The sequence below is a fragment of the Stegodyphus dumicola genome, chromosome 9 (genome assembly GCF_044657685.1).
Source record: "Stegodyphus dumicola isolate Sdum_Otavi_A_Nest chromosome 9, ASM4465768v1".
Taxonomy (NCBI): domain Eukaryota; kingdom Metazoa; phylum Arthropoda; class Arachnida; order Araneae; family Eresidae; genus Stegodyphus; species Stegodyphus dumicola.
Genome location: NC_140776.1, coordinates 104,619,683 through 104,641,978, shown reverse-complemented (window position 1 = coordinate 104,641,978; position 22,296 = coordinate 104,619,683). Strand labels below are relative to the sequence as shown.

At 32.0% G+C, this 22,296-nt stretch overlaps 1 protein-coding gene across 2 annotated transcripts in view; it reads left to right on the top strand.

The window, feature by feature from the left end:
- LOC118202491 (low-density lipoprotein receptor 2-like) overlaps nt 1–22,296 on the top strand; it is a 149,385-nt gene that overhangs the window by 81,712 nt on the left and 45,377 nt on the right. For both annotated transcript variants that reach the window (XM_085823854.1, XM_085823855.1), the window contains exons 12-17: nt 9,558–9,776; nt 14,407–14,525; nt 15,191–15,330; nt 17,690–17,831; nt 17,981–18,127; nt 21,180–21,350. In XM_085823854.1, coding sequence (XP_085679980.1) covers nt 9,558–9,776; nt 14,407–14,525; nt 15,191–15,330; nt 17,690–17,831; nt 17,981–18,127; nt 21,180–21,350 — 938 coding nt within the window. The remainder of the gene's footprint in view (nt 1–9,557; nt 9,777–14,406; nt 14,526–15,190; nt 15,331–17,689; nt 17,832–17,980; nt 18,128–21,179; nt 21,351–22,296) is intronic.

Below are 22,296 nucleotides of genomic sequence, written 5' to 3'. Positions count from 1 at the left end.
CTTTCATCTGATCTAAATTTTAACAAACCGCTCATTATTTCACGACATTTCTGGCGCCCCCGGGTGGGCGTGTTTGTTGGAAACATGTCGGATGAAAGAATAGATAGGGTAAGTTGATTACCTTATACTTCCGTTTTGAAGTTATTGATTATTGTTTTACTGAAGTTTAAAATACTTTTCTTGCCTAATTTTTATCTGAATATTTTAAACTTAAGACAAAATGGAAGCGATGAAAAGAAACAAAACTGCACAACGTTCAGCTTTTACTAAAGCATATAAAAGACTAGATGATCTTTTAAATGATGATAATGTTGATTATGAAGAAGGAGAAATGTGCTTTTATTTGTTCAAGAAAAAGGCAGAAACATTAGAATTGACGCACGGTGCTTATTTAGATACTGTAACTGATGATAAAGAATTCGAAACAGAATTTGAAATAACAGGACTATCGAGAGAAGGCTGTTAGGATACAGTTAAAATCGGAACAATTTCTAGATAATATTAAGAGTAAATTAAACGAAATCCAAAATACATCGTCAGAGAGTAGTCAGAAATTAGTTACTGATGAAAATACATGTAAAACTTTGTGCCAACGCCTATCAAAAGTAGAACTTTATAAGTTCGCAGGTGATTTAAAAAATTGGCTTACGTTTTGGAATCAGTTTAAAAACATACATGAAAATAATAACTTAACAAATGCAGACAAATTCCATTATTTGATACAGTCAACAAAAATTAAATCAGAAGCTAGAAATATTGTGGAATCTTTTCCGGTGACGAACGAAAATTATCCTTTGGCTATAGAAAGCCTTACTGAGAGATATGGGCGTAAAGAACTTTTAATTGATTTTTATGTTCGAGAGTTAATAAAACTTGTTTTGGATAACGCAGCAAAAAGGAAGCAGGATTCTTTGAGTAGTTTGTATAACAAACTTTCAACACAATTTAGAGCCCTGAGCAGTCTTGGTGTAACGACTGATCAGTGTGGAACAATTTTATATCCTCTTGTGGAAAGTGCTATTCCTATTCACGTATTGCGATCGTTTGAAAGACAATGAAAAATTACTGAATCTGAACGAAACATTTCGAGTCTTGATGCAATAATTGAATTTCTGAAAAGCGAAGTTCAGTCAGAAGAAAAAATAAAATTAAGCAGAGGGGATATTTTTTCTAAGTCTGATCGTAAGCACTTGGCAACTAGCCAAAATATTCCTTCCGCGTCGGATTTGATGAATCATGAAGCAATACCTTCTTGTTCCTTTTGTTTAAAAGATCATGAAACGCGTAATTGTAAAAAGGCGTTTTATATTCCGTTAGATGAAAAAATGTCTGCAGTAAAAAAGAAAGGTTTATGCAGAATATGCTTGGTTAAAGGTCACCTCAGTAACCAGTGTCGATCAAGTGTTAAGTGTCAGATTTGTTCAAAAAGGCATTTGAAATTTTTTTGTCGTAGTCTTGAATGTAATAAGTCTAGTGAAATGCATAACCAGGAAAATGATGAGAAAGAAGAGAAAACAATCGATTCTTTGCATTCGCGTGCTACGAATGAAGTTTTCCTTCAGACCCTAGTTGTGAACATAGAGGGTAAGAATAAAAGGCGTAAAGTTAGATTAATTGATTCGGGTAGCTCAAAATGTTATGTTTTAAAGTCTACTGCAGAAGAAATGGGTTTTGACTTGCAATGGGAGGAATAGTCACTCTTTATTTGGTGGAAAGAAAACTGAAATTTATAAACATCAGTGTTACAAGATTTATTTGAGTAGCCTTGATGGTAAATATTCGTGTAAATTAGATGCTGTAGACCATGATGTTATTTGTAATGATATTTCAAGCATAAGATACGGTTCTTGGATTCGCGAATTAGGAAATAAGGGAATACGCTTAACTGATACCCAAGGGAATCCAGGCCCTATTGAAGTACTGTTAGGGGCAGACGTTGCAGAGAAGTTATTTACTGGCAAACGAGAAGAACTAAGAACAGGTTTAGTGGCTATAGAAACAAAATTGGGTTGGACTTTGATGGGTAAAGTACCTCAATCTGAACATCAGCACAATGTAAATATGACTATAGTTTCTATGTTATCTCAAGAAGACCTGCCTATTTCATCGTTGTGGGACTTAGAATTATTGGGTATCCGAGATCCTGTTGAACAAAAAACTAAAGAAGAGTCAAGAAGAGCTATTATGGTTCATTTCCAAGAAACAGTTCGTCAATTAGAAAATGGTAGATACAAGGTTGATATGCCTTAGAAGATTGAGCATGCAGTCTTACCTGACAATTATGACCTATCTTTGAAAAGATTCGAATCTACTACGAAGAAGTTGGAAAAAATCGGATATCGTGAAAGGTATCATGAAGTCTTTAATGAATGGCTGCAGGAAGGAGTGATTGAAGAAGTTCCCCAAAAGGAGATGTCTTTACCCGTTGTTCATTACCTCCCACATCGTCCAGTCATTAAGGATACGTCCTCACTATCTTCCATGAAAATTAGACCCGTTTTTGATGCTTCGGCAAAGCTTTCTAATCAGCCATCTCTAAATGATTGCTTAGAGACTGGAATTAATTTGATTGAAACTATTCCGTCTATTCTAGCAAGATTTCGCTTACATGAAATTGGTGTGATTTCAGACATCAGAAGAGCTTTTTTACAGATATCTCTAAATGAAAGAGATCGAGATTTTTTACGATTTCTTTGGTATGGTGATGATGGTAGAGTGAAGACATTTCGTCACACCCGTGTGGTATTTGGCATTACTTGTAGTCCATTTTTGCTGATGGCGGTTATTGACCATCATTTATCCAAAGAAACGTGGAAAGAAAAATATTCTGAAGAATTTCTTAAAAAATTACAAGATAGTTTTTATGTCGATAATTGCGTAACTAGTGTACAAAATAATGACGAACTAGAAATATTCATCGAATCTGCAACTAATGTAATGAAAGAAGGAATGTTTGATCTCAGAGGATGGGAAAGTTATGGCATTCCTGCATTTTCAGAAAGTAAAACATCACCGGTATTAGGACTGGTTTGGGACAAAGATTTAGATACCTTAGAAATAGACACCGAATTTTTGAAATTTGATGAAAGAGAAAAAGTAACTAAAAGGAAAATGCTTTCACTAATTAGTCGAGTATTTGATCCCATAGGTTTCCTTGCACCTGTTATGATTCAGCCTAAGATTTTGCTGCAGGCCGCTTGGAAGAGCAAAGAATCATAGGATGATGAAGTGAATGATGAAATAAAGAAGAATTTTTTAAAATGGGGAAAACAACTGAAATACCTCAAAAATATAAAAATTCCAAGATGGTTAGGTGTGATGAAGGGATCCAATTTAAGTATCCGTACTTTTGTCGATGCCAGCAAGACAGCTTATGCGGCATGCATTTTCTTAAGAAGTTAATCCAGTATGGGTTCAGTGACTGTTCAATTACTTCAAGCCAAATCACGAATAACTCCAACAAATACTATTACTATACCATGACTTGAACTAATGTCTGCTACCATAGGTGCTAGGCTGTTTAGTTCTGTGAAGCAAGCTCTAAAACTTCCCAACATCAAGACTTACTTTTGGACAGATTCTTCCACAGTTCTTGTGTGGATAACTCGTCGAGAACAGTGGTCGGTATTCGTTACAAACAGAATAAGTGAAATTAGAAAATTGACAATTTCGGAAGATTGGTTCCATATTTCAACTGACCAAAATCCAGCAGACATTTTGTCAAGAGGTTGTGGACCTAGGCAACTTCAGAAACGCAAGTGGTGGCAAGGGCCAGCCTGGTTGAAGAATCCGAAGGAGCAGTGGCCAAAGTCAGCTGTAAATATTAACGAAAAAGAAGTAGAGATAGAGAAACGAAAGTCAGTCATCTCTGCTAGTAACACAGAGTCAATTCCATTACAGTTAGCCAGAAGATTCTCTAGATTTTCAAAGATGATTAGGGTTATGGCTTGGATACTGCGTTTTCAACCAAAGGCCAAGGACTTAAGAAAACGTAAGGAATTTCAAAATGAAGAATTGTTAAATGCACAAAGGACTATTTTCCGTGTAATACAAAAGGAATGTTACTCCAATGAAGAAACACGAAAAAATTTGAAAGGTCTTCTAATATTTGAAGATGAAGAAGGAATTTTACGATTGAAGTCCAGATTGATAAATGAGGAAGAATCAAAAGATTTTATTTCTCCAATAATTCTACCATCGAAACACCTGGCAGTGAGAAGATTTATAGCCCAAGAACATATTGCTAACAAGCATGCTGGGACATTAACTCTACTTACTGTTTTACGGGAAAGATTTTGGATAGTGAAAGGGAAAAGAACTGTCCGGAGTGTTATCAAAGAATGCTTAACATGTAAAAGGCAAAAGGTAAAACATCTTGAGGTACCTTTTCCGCCTCTTCCAAAAGACCGAACAGAAGTAGCAGCAGTTTTTCAGGCATCAGGTGTAGATATAGCTAGACCTCTGTTGACTAAATCTAAACAAAAGGTGTGGATAGTACTTTTTACTTGCGCCGTATTTAGAGCTGTCCATCTTGAGCTAATACCTTCACTGAGTACCAACGACTTCATCCAAGCTATGCATAGGCTTATAGCTAGAAGAGGACGAATTTCTGTGATGTATTTAGACAATGGTACTAATTTTACAGGACTAAATAATGCTCTGAAACAATTAGATTGGACTACAATTGAAAGTGAATTTAGAGTCAACGAAATTCGTTGGAAGTTTAACCCACCCTCCTCTCCATGGTGGGGAGGCTTCTGGGAACGCTTGATTGGGATTTTGAAGATCTTTTGAGAAAAAATCTTGGACGTTCCTGTTTGTCTTACGAGGAATTTCAGACTCTCGTCTATGAATGCGAATCTATCATGAACAGCAGACCGTTAACTTACATATCCGAGGAACAAGATCTGAAGACCTTGACCCCCTTAATGTTTCTTCAGGACATTCCATTAAATGATGTTCCTGATTTGGATCAAATTGAAAAGACTAATGAGAATTGTTTGAGATGGAACTAATTGTTTTGAGATGGAGACATATTCAAAAGGTTCGTGAAAATCTAAAACAAAGGTTTAAAAGGGAGTATCTGGGTTTCCTTCGTTCTTCAGTTAACAAAAGAGAAGATAAAATAAATGTAGATGACATAGTGTTAATTGGTACAGATGATAAAAAAAGGCTCCATTGGCTGCTAGGGAGAGTACTGGAATCTTTCCAGGAAAAGATGGAATCATCAGACTTGTGAAACTGTGAACTGAAAAGGGAAACATATTAAGACCAATCCAATGACTGTACCCTTTGGAATTGACCCCAAATTACGAGCAAGTCGTATCGGAACCTCAGAAGGTTCTGGAAGTGGTAGCTGAAAATCCTGAGCTTAATACTGACTCTAATGAAACTGTTCGCGTGTCTCGCTCAGGACGAAAAATAAAACCAGTTAAAAGACTGGATTTATAAACTTCTAAACAAACTTTTGAACTTTCTGTGTTTGAACTCTAAATTATTGATTTCAATTTGCATTCTAATATTTTGAAATATTTCTATTATTATTATGTACATTATTGTTATTTCAAAATTGTATGTATGTATTATCATTATATTACTGTTTTGAGTTTGTATCCCCAAACTCAAGGTGGGGAGAATGTCGCGCCACTATCGAACTCCATGAGAGGTAAGTTTCTCTATTACGGAATGGCAACAAGAGAGATTGTTGTTCTAAAGATGGATGATCGAACTGCGTTGTAACGATCATTTTTGAGGATGTTGCATACTGTAAAATGAACTTATTACACTGTGTTAAATAGTATTAAAATGCTATATATTAAAAGATCTTTCATCTGATCTAAATTTTAACAAACCGCTCATTATTTTCTCTTAAACTCACAATATTCACGACAGTAATCATTATGAATTTTCCACCAAAAGTAAAATCAAATCCTGCTTATAAATAAGTTTATTTGTTGATGTTTGGGATTGTAACTTGAATAAATGTAAAATATGTATGTCATAGCTGCCAACTCTTTCACTTTTACATATTTCCCAGTCGCCTGGTAGATCAACAAATCTCCCAGTTTTTAATTTTCAGTCATTAACCAAAAAAAAAAAAAAAAAAAATGTTTTCCATCAATAAATGAAATTTATTAGTGCTCAAAGAAATTTATTAGTGCTCAAATTTCATCTCTCCACACATGATTTCCAGCATAATTTGTTTTATTAAATTTTATTTTATCTGAATTGTCTCAATACATTGCAGACATTTGTAGAACTTAGATTCAAAAAATGTTTAGCTCCAGCAGAGGCCGAGTTGTTAAAGATTGCCAGATGCCAGTAGTGTCACCAGAGCTCAAACCAGGACGGTTATTCTACGCTACGAGAGTCGACAGCAAGTTGTGGGCCGCCAGATGTCGCTGCTAGTAAAAAACAGGTCTGCCCAACATCCTATATTCTCTGAGTACGGAAGTTGTCGAAAGCGCGTGAAAAAGTGTTGCCGCGTCGTCAATCAGGGTTGTCCAGTTGACGTACTAAGTAGACAATGGCTTTGTATGTGTTTTCGCCGCTGATGTTTTTCATATTTAAACGAAGAATACCGTCGTAGATCTCTGAATCGATGGCGAATTTATAGAAAATATGTTGATGCTTTTGCTCTGCCAAAAGATGTTTTCATTGCGTGTTTCAGATTGCCAAAATTTATAGTTATTTTAATTTGGGATGAACTGAGAGAGTATTTGGAGCCACATTCAGAAAACAAGAACGCAATTTCTACTGAAAGAAAGGTTATACTATTCCTGAAATTATAGATATAAATTGTAATTGTACGCTTTAAAAATGTAGAAGATAATAAGTTTATCAAGCACATAAACCTTCTTCATTTAATACAAATATAGACATCCGATAAGCTTCTACTCGATTTATGTACAGCAAGAATTACGTTTACTTTAAAATCTAACAGTTGAATACCTTACGAATAATACTGTGAACACAAAAAATGTCGTTCATTATTACGCGAAATTCACACTAAAATAAAAAAAATATAAAAAAAAATAATAAATAATAATAATTATAAAACTATAAAATAGATTTATAATATTTTTTTCAGTAGTTGTACTACTACTAGTGTGATACTTTTAAAAATAAGTTTTAGCCCAGAGGGGCTATTAATTTCGTTTTGCCATTTTGTGGCGTTTCACGATAAATGGCGTTTCACTTTTCAAATCGTTGCCACCAAGTATTATCGCACTCTGTTATATTTAAAGAAATTAAATAATGAGGAATCTGCAGAATGTATGAATGTTTCTCGCACTGTGATAAAACAACGGTACCTAGAGCCATGAAATTCTGAATAACTTAATCCTCCATCCTAATATAGGCATCTGGAGGCCCAAATTTGGAACTGGGAATTTGTATTACTATCCATTTCATATATCATATTTTGTAAAGCATTTATGAGTTTTTGATTAAGAAACCCAACGATTTCAAAGCGAGCAATGGCAAAAAACACTTTCATCTCTAGCGCGCGAGACTATGTATCGGAAATTCTAAAAATATGCTTTTTTAAAATTATATGATATTGCTGTTGAATTGAATTTTATGGTTTAAGTGCGAAAACATGATATTTAATAAATAAAGGTAACACGCAAAACGTTAAAAAAAATGGCCCTTTGGGAGTAATATAAAATCTGAAAGCTTTCAGATTTTTTTTTTTTTTTTGTGTGTGTGTGTGTGTGTGTGTGTAATTTTAATATGTTTTAAAACTGGTTTCTAAGTGAGGACTTTCTAAGGGAAACTGGCTCGTATACACGTTACACATGGGAAAAGCCACGAAAACGCCGTCCAGCTCGTTAGCGGGATTCGAATCTCGGACCAAACTACCTGCGTTCAGCGACTCTACCGCTCGGCGGCTGGTGGGCTTGTTAGCAGAATTATACTGTATTATTATTGTATTATGCTATAAAGTAACAATGCTATAAGACTGAGGGTTTGTTCATGGAATAGTACTTTTGTAACCTATTATAGTATTAAAAAATCATTGTTCCTTTGCAAACTTAAAAAAAATAAATAAATAAAAATAAAAATACTGTTCATAGCATTCTCATTTTTATATTGTGAAAGAGATATTGATTATTATTAGTTTTCTATTTAAAATGTGTCGAAACGCTGGTTTGATAAGGACTTGAACTGCAGGAGACCTACACTGATTATTTTTACTTTAGTACTTCCATTGTGAAAATATTACTATCTTTTAATTATTTTCACAGAACAAAATCTTTTGAGAAGGAAGAATATTTAAACTGAGCAGTTCTTATATACAAAATTAAAATAACAGCAATGTAATATTGAAAAAAAGGTATTAGTAATTGTGTGACAAAAATTGCAAAACGAATTAATCACACATACAGGAAAGATTAGTTTAATTTTGGTTATATGTTTTATATTGAAAAAATATTTTCTTTCATGTTAATTATAGAATAAATTATTTAAAATAAAGCATTTTGATGCGTGTGTGATAATTGAATGCAGCAGCAATCGGCCATACTGTAATAGCGAATGAATTTTATTTCTTTTCCTGAAAGAAATAATTTTCATAGAAAAAGAAAAAGGGAAGAAATATTAAGAAAGAAATATTTTCTTTCTAATTTCTTATTTAAAGAAATATTTTTCGAATAGTAACTGTAAAATAAATTGCGGGATAACAGTTTTAATGTAAACATGGGAAAAAAAAGAAAAAAAAAAAAAAAAAAAAAACTTTGCTATTAGATTGTAATGCAAATTAATCATATTATAAATTTAAATAATTAAAATTGTTTATTTTTAAAAGGATTTGAAGTAAGCTTAATTCATTTACTCTTATCTATTTACCATTGCTTTCATGGTATCCCATATCACTCTTTATTTCTTACCTCTAAATTCCTGCGTTAACTTTCCCATTAAAAAACGAGATTTTCTTTCACATAACACAGCAGCATATTCTACTGCGTGTTGATCATAATACTGTTTTGTGCAATTTTTTTTTCGAACTACAAATGCAGCGTGTGAGTTAGTGAAATAATGGGAGAATATTCTTAGAACTTCAGCCAGCGCGCGCTATAAATTTCGTCACTCGTCTGTACTGCGATTGGTCTAAAGCTCCTTGAAGCCTTGTCCCCTTCCAGTAAAGTTAAATGGACCCACCCGCCCTCCAACTGAGGACCACAGAATGGCTTTCTCCGATAAGTTGTGATGGCTGTCCATACCGGTTCTTTTGAGTCAATATTGTTCGCTCAAGTTGTAGACAGATCCAGTGATCATAGAATAGGCGTCCAGGTTCATGCATTATAAAGTGAATTTAAGTCAATTTGAAGTACTTCCTTAATGTTTTCACACAGCACAAAAACCTCTTGGAAGCTCTTGCTCATTTATACTTCAAGGCTAGCAGTTATGGTATATCTGTAGCAAACGGTTTTTGGCAATTATTACTTATCATTCCTTTTCTTCTATAAAAAATTGCCAAAATGCACCAGAGTGTTTATGGTAGTATTTAAATATCTATTACAGTTTTCTTCTATAAATAAATTTTTGATTTATAGTGCCCCAATAGAAACGGGATCTCCAGTCACTGAGATTATAACTGATAAAATCATAACTCCAGATGGCCTTGCTGTTGACTGGATTCACGGGAATATTTACTGGACTGATACAGGAAAGAATACTCTTAGTGTTGCTAATTTAGATGGGAAAATGAGAAAGGTGCTGTTTGGCACACATCTCGACGAACCTAGAGCCATAGTTGTCAGTCCTTTGGAAGGGTAAGTTATGCTTCATGTTGGTCTACTTTTAAACATGTGCTGTGATTTCCAATTAAATGTATTTACTGTGTCTTTTTATAAAACTTTGTTTAGCAATTTTATAATATTTTATGTAGCGGGTTTTGAAAAATAAAATCTTTCAGGCAACTTAGTTTTCTCTAAATTTAATCTTCTGTTTTTTTTAAAAATCAGAGTTGCCATTCTTCCTGATAAACTTTTTGACTTTTGTTTCTTTATGCCATCTCTCTTACTCCATCCATATCTCCTGTTATTTCGGCATTTAATTTATCTTAAATTTAGCTCTCCTCTTTCGTTTGTAATTTTAGAAGAATATTAAACTTTGAAGGAAAAGGCAACCTTTTTATGTTATGAAAAAATAGCTAACCTTATTATGTCTTACTGAAATTTAAAGTTAACTCCACCCTCTTTTTTTGGGAGGAGGGGAATGGCTTTTGGTATTTAATTTTGCTTTAAATCTTTCAGTGTTATGTTACTCTTCTTAGTTATAAATTTAATCATATTTTTTAAAAAATGTTTTTTTTTTTTTTTTATAAATGAAAGCTTTTCTTTCGTTCTTGAATTGTTATCAGTGTAAAAGTATCTTTTCTTGAAGGCAGACACTTTGACTTTCATTACAAATGTTAGCGGTCTTTAAACAGTTTAACAAATTTGTATCAAATTCCAACAAAACTGCAATGATTATCATTATTATTATTTTGCTTGTGTGTATGTTATTTTCTGCATTTTTTTTTAAAGAAAGTATTGATTGTGATCTTCAAAATAATTCTGTATGGAATTTTTAGGACTTTCTTTTCTTCTTCTTAAAAGGATTTCTTTCTATTTGCTATTTTATTTTATACACTGGTCATCAGAATCAAAGGATAATGAGGAAAAATATGCTTCCTAAGTTAGTGTTCAACCAATTACCATTGTTATAATTATTTATATAATTAAATACAATTGAACACAAAATTGCACTTCCGTGCATATGTTAGTGCTGGAAATATGCAAATATGATGATCGACAATGTGGTGCACAATGGACTTGTGTTGGAATTTCAGTCTGTAGTGTTGTTTAAAGTGAATGTGGTTTTTGAAAAGTGATCAGTATTCATTAGTAATGATGCAATCGGCCGAAAACTAATTTTAGGTGCAACTTGGTCTCATTCTTCGATGAAAAGGTGATTAAGACATCATCAAGGTACAGAAATACAAAATCTAATCCATAAAATATCTCTGTAATGAAGCATTGAAAGGTAAACTGAGCTTTACTGTATCCAAAACTTGTCACATTAAATTTGACGAGACCGAAATTTATTGCTGTAGCAGTGTTTCTAAGGTGTATCATCATCTGCAGTAAGTATCTGGTAATATGCCTTCACTAGGTCAGTTTTAGAAAATATAGTTTCATCTTCTAAAATATAAGGGAAATCTTCATTTCTGTTATTGGGATACTGATCATGAATAGTCTGTGTGTTGAGACGTCTGTAGTCTTCGATATACCATCTTTCTTACTAACCAAATGGAGGGAGCTAGCCCATTGAGATTTGGATGACCGAATGATGTTATACAGCATGAAATGAAAATCTTGCTTTGCTTTGTTATCTTGTTTAGCTCTTGAGTACATAGTTTTGCATGTAGTAATGATGTAATGTTTAACATTGTGTTTTGCAGCTTTACTCAACAAAGTAGGTTTTGTTAAATTGGGATGTTTGTACAACAGTTTAAAATATTTTGATAACTTGCAGACAGTACTTAAATTATCATTTTGAACGACTGTAACTTACCTATTCATTGAGAGGTTGGTTGTACCATCAATTAATTTTTTTATTAGAGATGTCAATAAACAATTAAAATTTATTTAAGAAATTAGCTCCAAGTATCCCTTTGAAAACGCTAGCCACAGAAAATGACCATTGAAATGGGCAGCGGAGGCCTAGATCTAATGAAAGCATTTTTATACCATAAATGGGTATCTCAGTATCATTTGCTGCATATAATTTGAAGTCACAATAGTTAAATTCAGTTTTAGAAAGGGGTACGATTGACACATGCACACTACTATCAATGAGGAACTGGAAACTTCTTTTTTTACAAGTAGAAAAATTTGCAGTTATTAGATTCCTGTGCAGTAGGATGTATCGCCATATCTACTGCTGAGATTGATTTTCTGAATTGCTCCAAATATGGGGTTAGCCACATTTCTCAGGGAAACACTTTTTACCAAAATGAAAATTATAAAAATGCAACTTGCCTTTGGGATCATATCTCTTACGAGATTTATTCTGTCTTCTTTTCCTGAAAATGACTGTAGCCTAGCTGCTCACACTGCATACTTTCTGTTTGTATTTCAAGTGAAAAAAATTTTGTGATTAATTCATTCATGCCAGCTGGCTTAGCGTGGATAGCAAACAATTCTGGGAATCTTAGAGTAATTTCATAATTTTTTTTTTTCATTTTATCCAACCATAGGGGACCAAGCACTTTGTCAGATACATCATTTGATCTAAGTGAACGCATCTTTTTTAACAACTGGCTGGGCGTCATATTACCTAACTCCAGTCCAGTAATTAAATGATTTATTCGCTTGTTCACACTCTCCTTGAAAGTATTCAAAAGGCTTTCCTTTCCTTCTGTGTATTTTTGTTTAGAACTGCCTTTAATAATAGTCCATGTATTTTCTATGAATTGAGGTTCCAACTAGGTGACTAAGTAATTGAATTTTGTGTCTTCTGCCTTAAATTTGCAAATCTAGAACTGGTCTCCTACTTGGTAAAACCTCATTTTGGGCTAATGAGTCCAAAATGGTGGAATTTTGATGGTAACAGAACTTGTCACTACAACGTTTCTTTCAACATGTTAATTGTACATCCAAAGTCACCAAATGTAAGTAAGCATAATTTTTAATAGGTACTTTATTACAGATTCATCAGCTATGTGGTTGTGACAAAAGTTTTCTACCAAAAAACATTCTTAAAAAGGTCTTGATATTAATTTAGGAGTCAAACGATTTATTTGTCAATCAATCAATTATTTTAAGTCAAATGATTAAAAATAAAAGGTCTTGATATTTGAGCAGATTAATGCAGGCTCGAACAACTTCTGTCTTTATCTGCTTGAGTCAGCTCATGCAATTCCCAGCGACTGAAATTGTACATCAAGTTTATCCAATCCATAGTGCGACTAATGGACATGGCACTAATATCTAACTCCTTAACAAGCTCTCCAGTGGTTGCATACTGATCTTTTTTTCTCAAGTTCTCTCAGGCGGGCCTCATCAATATCAGTACGCCAGCCAGACTCTCTACTTTTTGAATGTCATAATCCTTGTTTTTGAACTTTTGGTACCAAACCGTCACAGTTTCATATGATGCAACATTAGTACCTAAAGTTATACACATAATTTGGTGACACTCTGTAGCTGACTTTTTGCAACAGAACTTGAAGTAAATGATGGTTCTAATCTGGTAGCATGATAGTTCCATTTCAGATACATTGTACTTACTGATAATGAAACATTTTTACAAATTTCACAACACAGTGTTCTAAAGCAAGTCTCTTTCTTTCAAATGCCAAAAATCATTTAACAAAATAATGATTAAACATGCCAATGCGAACTGTTTGTCAGATGATATTTACATTGGCGGGAAACTTTCGTTACAACCTGATATACTTTATTATGCATTCAGTCGACCATATAGAGCACCATTCAGTACTAAATTCAAGCAGCCATACTCAACATGCAACATTTTTTGTCACATGGGTAAACTCACAGTTAGGTAAGTTTAGACACTGAATGAATTGCATATCTATTGAAAGGTAAAATGTATTAAAATTTAAAAAAAATTATAAATTAAATCTTAAAAATTATCTGCAGTTATTTAAAAATTAATCTCAATTTCCCAGCCCTTTTATACATTTTATTTATAGATCAACAATTTAAATGTACATCAGTTTTAAATAATCCTTTTATACATCAATTTTAAATGTTATTTATAGATCAACATCTGCTATTACCAACCTAATTTTGGGATACAAAAATTATTATTGGTTAATGCAGCCATCTGGTAAGGGATTTCTCAAATATTTGTTGTCATAATAGTTCTCTTTCTAATGCTACTTTTCCTAATGATTTCTTTAAAATGAGAGCTGTCTTAATTAATAGAAACCCTGTTAATAAATGTTTAATGTATTGTTACTTAGAGACTTACTAAAATGTTGGAGCAGGAAGCATAAAAAAGTATACATGTCCTTGGTGGGATTCTGAACCATGGATCTTCCAGTAAGGGCATGTGTAAGGAAATGTAACAATACCTTATATTCTCTCCCACTTAAAAAGAAATTAATCTGGTACAAAAGTTCTTGTAAACCAAATCCAGAGTTATCATTCATTACGTTTTTTAGTTTGTGTGCCAGTATATAGGCTATTAGGTTTTTTGTGCAGAGGATGTAAAAAATTAATCATGGCAATGTTTAAACCACTGATAGCTGTGTTTACTAGCTGCTTTATGGCATGAGAACATATATGGTGGAATGAATTAACTTCTTACAGTAAGAGTCAAGAAAAAGTGCTTATTACAGTACTTAAGTACTATTATTTTTTACATTCTTATGAAACGGTTTCTTTTCAGGTGGATGTTTTGGGCTGACTGGGGAGAACCATCTAAAATTGAACGGGCTGGCATGGATGGTACTCATAGGAGTACCATTATTTCAAAAGATATTCGCTGGCCTAATGGTTTGACTGTTGGTAAGGAAGCATTTTATTATTTCTCTTCCCCCCTTTTTTTGTGTGTGCATACTTAAGTATAGCATCATATCAGGATTTCAAGATCAATTTATCTACCAAACTTTTGTTTCAGAGTTTTGCAAGTTTCATGCTTTTTTTTTTTTTTTTTTTAATATTACAACATTGCAGTGCTATTAAAATGAAGATAATGTATTAAAATTGCATTTATTTAGAAAAACAACATTAAAATAAGCATTTTTAGCTCCTTCTATTGTCTTTTAAATCTCTCTCCCTTTCATTTTGGTGGTTTTTGATTACAGAAATTAAACAAGATAATCATTATGGAGCTTAATTATTTTGAAATAATTTCACTTGCTTAGTTTTCAATTTTTTTCTATTATATCTGTAATTTGTTTCTATTTTTGATTATTTAATTTCTATCCACTTTTTATGATCCTTTTGTAATGTTATTTTGATTTTTGTCTCAATTATGTGTGTTTGTGTCTGATGTTTCATTTTCTACTCCCCCTTAAAAAAAAAAAAAAAAAAAAAAAAAAAAAAAAAAAAAACACTTTCTGTAATCATTTCAAAATATTTAATACATGTCAAAGTTCTTTACAGAATTTATTTATTTTTTCTCCCAGTTTTTTTCGAAAGTTCTAATTTTCCCCTCTCCATTTTTATAGACTTGACTTCCCAAAAACTGTTCTGGGCAGATGCTAAATTTCATGTTCTGTGCAGTGCGAATTATGATGGCTCTAACCAACGTGTGATATTGTCATCTGTCCGAGATGTCAAACATCCATTTTCTTTGGATGTATTTGAGGTATGGATTTCAAATTTGCGTCTTGTTCTGCCTTAATAATCTGAAATTTATTTGATCATACAACATTTTGGTGTGCTGCAGTCAGACAGCTATCAATGTCACTGGATATTTTTGCATAAAATAAATCACTTGCATAAAATAAATCATACATTATGACTATCTACACTCTTACCGAAAAATGGACAATTTCGTTAATTGGCAAAAAATGCTTGTGCCATTTTTCATTTCATAGGTATTGGTATGTTCATAAATGGAAAAAAAAAAAAAAAAAAAAAGAAAAAAAATTTTTATATGGAACAAATTTTAAGGAGAAAACATTTACATGGTCTGTCTATATTTACATTTTTACTGGGGTATGTAATGTTTAGTGAAATAAGGGTCAATTATAAAGTGTGTAAATCTGCATGCACTCAGACTTATGCATGCAGAGGCATAGCTAAGGTTTTCAGCACCCAGGGACACCTAAAGATTTTGCGCCCCTTTCTGTGTTCCAAGAATGGAAAGCATTTCATTCTGAAATGTGTATCATCAGTTTGGCACCCCCTGAATGCTGCACCTGGGGATGGATGTTCCCCCTTGGCCCACCCTAGCTACACCACTGTATGCATGCATGAGTTTATTTCTTGCGCATGTAGTAAAAATATGCTAGAAATGCAACAATTGTATTAAATATTAAATCTGGAAGTGTGGATAATCAGAATGTACCAAAAAAATATTTTCGGTTGGCAGTCTTAACTAATCTACGGGTTCTTGCCTGGTTAAAAAGGATTTCATGATGCTGAGGCGGGAAAGGATTTCATATTAAAAAAAAAAAAAAAAAATCGCCGAATGGAGTGCCATTGTCAAACTATAAAACTGGGGTGCCATGCTTATTGTCATAGTGTCTCAGACTACTTGGCAGTACATGCAAGTCATTTAGGTGTCATAATTGTTAGTCAAAATCTTTATCTTTTTTTCATCTAGTATTTTAAAATAAAAAAAACTAGGTAATTTCTCATTAACTTCCTCCCTACAAATATTCACTAACTTCTTGGAATGCAGCAACTATGAACAACAAAAAAGCTGGATGTGAACACTGGAATGTGAACTGCAAGTATAATTATGCAGACCTAAAAAGTAATATCTACATACAACATGCTAAATAACTTTCAAATTTGTTCAGTTGGTGAAACAAGGAGCACTGAGGAACTGCATGACATCCTATCCGGACCTAAATTTATATAGCAGAAATCCAAGAGAGCAAGGGAAAAAGTCTGTTTCCAAAATATTTAGTGGCCGTAATTAAATAATATGCACTGCATGTAAAAGTGAACATATTGATGATAGAGTTCCCCCCCCCCCCCCAGAACCAGGGTACCTTTTAGTGAGATTAAAATTTTTTTCTCAACTTAATATGCCAAAGGGAAAAGCCATTTTTGAAATGGAAATATACTATGAATTCCACAGAAAAGCAGTCGGTCAATCAGATTTAAAGAGTAAGAATGAAGCAAATATAAATTAAAACTTGCATTACATTTTTTTCTTGATTAGCAGCAGATTATGACTTGCATTTAATTTTGATACATATCAAGAACATGGGGAAAACGCCTTCCATTTTCTGTTTATATTTCCAGTGCCATGCATATTCAACAAAATAGGAATCAAAACACACAGAAACAAAATGAAATAAACTGAAATTCAAATTAGTGCTCATTTTGTGTTTTTTAACCACATCATCAAAAAGAATCCTAAAATTAAATACTCATCAATATTTGTTGTAATATTGGTTTATTCACTGACACAAGAAAGAGAGCCTTTTTCTTCAACCACAGCTTCAACAAAAAGAATCCAAAAATTTTAATATGCATTCAAAATTCATTGCAATTTTGTTTTATCCAGTGACAGAGAGAACAGATGACTTTTAATTCAAGGAAATGCATGCCTGCAATACAAGCACAAAACAAATTACACTTGTACCAGGATAATTTTCAAATTTAACTTATCTCTTGGATACCAGTCTTGTGCTGATGAGTTGGTTTAATGGTGCAGCATTCGAGATAAATAAAAAGCTAGATACATTCAGCATTTTATCACCGTTTTGGTGGTTTACAATAGAAGAGTGTGCCAGAATATTATTGCAGAATTATACTGAATTTTTGTTTTTCTTCCCTCATAAAATTTCTTATTTTGTATAAAATACTTCTTTTTATCATTATATATAACTACTACTTACAAGCCATAAAGATAACTAGTGAATTGATTGGCAATTTTTGGTGGATATGTGAATGATCACTTTTTTTCAGTAATTAAATTGCCTATACTTATATCTTAAACTGTGAACTGTTAGGTAGTTTTTTAAAAGGAGGATTTTCTTTCAAAGGATTGGCTGTACTGGACAGACTGGGAGTCGGAGAGCATTTACAAAGCCGAAAAATTCTCTGGTCAGAACGTTCAGAGTGTTGTGAATGGCGTTTCCTCACCAATGGGTCTAAGAGTATATCACAGTTATAAACAACCAAAAGGTACAGACAGAGAGTATTTTTATATATTTATTTTTAAATTGGCATAAAATTCCCCCCTTTCAACAATTCCTTGATAGCTAATATAATGATAATTAATAGCATAATTGATTGTAAAGAAAAATGAAAGTGTCTTTACTGTTCTTTTAAAGGACCAAACCATTGCATGCCTAATAATGGTGGTTGTTCTCACCTGTGTTTACCATCTCCTAAAGTTACAGAAGGTTCAGCAAAGTTCACATGTGCTTGTCCTGATGGATTGGTAATGGCTGATGACATGCTCCACTGCATTGCTGATGGTGAGTAGTAATGTAGGAAAATATACCCTTCTTTTTAATATGCAAGATAAAATTTTAATTTGCTGTAGTTGCTTAGTTCTATTTTAATTTGGTTATTTTACTTTTCGATCCAAAAAATAGTAGCTGCTCATAATAAATCTCTAAACCTCATTATCTCAAAATCAATCCATGTCATGTGATTTTTGCATCTGAAAAAAGGGGAAAGGTGAAATAGCCAGTTTGTGCAAATGCAGATAGAAATAGTATTGTTTCTTACCTGCCAACTGACTGGCGAAACCAGCATACTCCTGGTTTTTCATGATATCCTTCCTTTTCCTGCTAGATCTCCAAATCTCCCGATTTTACTAAGAAAAATGTTTTCAATCAGGTCTCCCTCGCGTAATGAATTTCAACTTATTTTCTCTTCTTAATTTTTACTTGGCCTGAATTGTCTTAATCTATTGTAGACATTGGCAGAACATTTTTATTCAAGACTGAACCAAAATTTCATTAATTAATATTTGTATTTAATTTTATTTTGTATCAATTAATGATACATTACTAATTTTATCCATATATTAAGTATTGATTTTATTTTCATTTAACTTAAAAGTACTTTGATAAATAAAAGCATTCTTTCCTTCCTGCCTCATTTCTTCGTTTCTTTACTCATTTTCTCTTTTCTCGTTATAAAATGAAATTAGCCAAAGAAAATAAAATGTAAAATATCAAATTAAGCATTAATGTATTTTATATGGGAATTATCTTTTAAATAGTTTAATAACTTGAACTATACATTATACTGTGAATCAGCCTGCAACATGAAAAACTCAATACACAGTTTTTGTATTTCACGGTTGGCAGATACTCAGTTTTCTTTATGTATAATTGAGTTATAAAAGGCAGTAATGTCAGAAATCTGAAAAACTGTGATAGCCTTCTTGGCTAAAATATCTTCTTCTATAATATATTGTCAAGTATATATATTTTATATATTATATAATATATTGTATAATATATTCTTCTATAATATATTGTCAGAAAACCCACATTGTGAAGAAATCCATTACTGGTCCCTAATGTAATGTTTTGAGGTTGTAATATCTATCCTAAATTAGCATAAATATTTTGCTTTAGGTGCAGAAAATTGATAGCCTGTTTTCTATAAATATGCTTTTCTCTACCTGAAATTAAATTACTACTACTGACATTAGCAGTTCTTTTTGCCCTATTCAGAAATTTCTCTTTAGCATTTCTTAAAATGTCATAAGTTGCCATAATGCTGATTGTAGATTATATTCTCATATATTTTTATTATATTATTTAAAAAATATTTTGCTTTAATGTATTTTATTCTATCTTTGCTAAAGAGTGTAAAATCTGATAGAAGCTAGATTTATTTATTTATAATATATTTCTGTAACTCTTTGAATGTATTTCAAGATGCTCATATATATATATATATATATATACTTTCTCAAAAACATTACAAAAAGTGTTTTAGGACATATTATATGTGTGGCCTAGCCAGTTAGAGGGTTAATTGACTAAGAAACTTACTAGTTCTGAAAATTTACTAGTACAGCGGTTCTCAATCATTTGACTTAACATGTACTGCCTAAACAAAAATTGCAAACCTTTAGTACCACCATCACTCTTGAACAAAGCTCAGATCACATAAATTTATGAGTGTTAGAGAAAAAAAATCAATCAGGATGCTGGGGTTATAATTTTTGATTTTAATAGTTAAAAATATGTTGCTTCTTTGTGTACCACCTATTTTTCTCTTGCATATCACTGGTTGAGAACCCGTGATCTAGGATTTTTAAAGCATAAGCATGAAACATCCACTGGGAACTTAAGCTTAACAGTCACAGCTGGGCACAGCTTTTTGGATCTGCTCACAAAGATCTATGTTTAAACAGCATATATTGGTTAAATTTGTATAATTACTTATTTTAATTTCTGTTTTCATAAACTTCCATTCATTTAAATGGTATTTACATCATAAATGAAAGTAAGAAAGCAAAATAATTTAAATTATAAACTAGTATATGCCAGGTGACAAAAAATCGCATGACCAGATAAAAGTGGTAATGCCACTCAGGGTGTTAAAATCTGCATATTAAAAATTTATATAAATTGGCTTTAATTGTGAAAAATCAAAATTAGAATTGACAAAATTCTGCAGCTGAGGTGCTTAATATATGACATTATTATTTAATTATGCTATCAGTATATTATACATTTGTATAGTACTAAATTTCTTATTTTACCATAAACAGTGTACTGTTATAATTTAGTTGATAAGTTGTGAATCTTATGCCATACATAACGGCAACAGACTGCAGAATTTTCACTTTTCCGAGCTGCGTAAATGGCCATTTAATAACATTGTATTACTATTTCTGATGTCCACACTTAAAAAGTTTGATTTTGCAAAGCTAATCAAATCAGAATGAATTTTTTTTTATTCTGTTTTGCCACTGTTTCCTACAAACAACATTTAAGATGAACATTCATCAAACTTTTATTTATGAATAAACAGTATAATGAATGTTTGTCTTTCCTTGCCATCTTTTAATTATTTTTCCATAATATCTACTGCATTACTACTGAAAGGAAAAAAAAATCAATATGGAATTAAGCTGGTAAATGAATAAATAAATAAATAAATAATGATCCAAAAAATAAAAATAAAAAATAGAAAGCAAAGCTTATTTGCTTCAGAATATCTTAAAAAAAAAATATTTAAGATAATTTTTATCTAATTTCTGTTTAATTCTGCTCATAAATTTATTGTTTAATTATATACCAATTCTAAATAAAACCTATTACTCTATATAGCAGAAAATTAGAATAACAAAGTGGATTTTTTTCATTATTAATTATATTTTTTTCAATTATAATTTAAGAAACTGTTGTGTGGTTAAATGGTCCACTATCTAAACATCAAATAATTTTTTTAAATTCTACATAATCATAACAGTCATTTTGTTTAAATATAATATATGATATTGCCTCTTTTATTTATCCCTTTGCTTTAACATTTTGTAATGTATTTTTATTTTAGAATTACCAGTTACAAAGTCATCTTCCAGCGTGAGGTATTCTTCGACACAAAAGTATATGCCTTTTTCAGTGCCGACACCGGCTCCCACACAGAAACCCAGTCCCACCACTGTTACAGTTCCTCATATCAAATCGTACACTTATTCTACCATGCCTAAAAGGAACAATACAGGTAAGGAGGAACTGAAAAATATTTTCAAATCAAAGCTGTTGTCTGTAGAACCATCAGATTTTTAATTACTAATAGTTCTACGAGCTTTTACTAGTAAAAATAAACTCAACTTTTAGGTCAAGCAATTATTTTGCACATTGTTAGGTTGTTTTTTTATCTATGGGGGAGGTGGTAATTTCTAAAATTAGAAGTGTTGAAGCTTTGTGAAAGGCCATGAAAAGCAGAGAAGAAAAGTCAATAATTAGAAATGAATAAAATATAAAGATGTACAATATTTACTCTAAAAAAAATAATCCTGAAATGCAAGACTATTCCTATATTTTAGAACAGAAAAAAAGGGGGGATTAAGGTTTCAGATTTTAACTGTTATACCAAAGTGTTTGTTATGTTTTTTTATGCTCTTGCTGAATTCACAGTCTACCATTCTGTTGTTGCGCTCACTCCTGCTAACCCATTATTTTTTGCTTTTTTGCTTTATTATTAAGCATCTTTTTTTGCACTTATGTCATATTCAACAGCAAAATGGCAAAAAATATAATAGTATAGCAGAATATATTTACAATTCTCGATGCATTCTTAATTGTTGGCAAAAATTTTTGTACTTTTTTCAGTCTTATCTCAGTTTATCATATCAATATTTAGTTTTATTAGTAAGATGGTTTACAAAAATTATTATTATTATTTACTTTTTATGTGTTAACTTTATTAAATGTCACATTCTTTACACTTATGCTCCGTAAAATCCAGTTCAACAGCAAAATCACAAAATATTTAAATACAGCACATCTTTAGAATTTCTGATAGACAGTCTCACATGCTGGAGATAAAAATGTTTTTTTTTTTTTTTTTTTTTTTTTTCTGTACAGTGTTGCCATTGTTCGCTTTGAAATCATAGTGTTTGTTAATAAAAAATTTACAAAATATGAAATGGGCAATATAACAAATT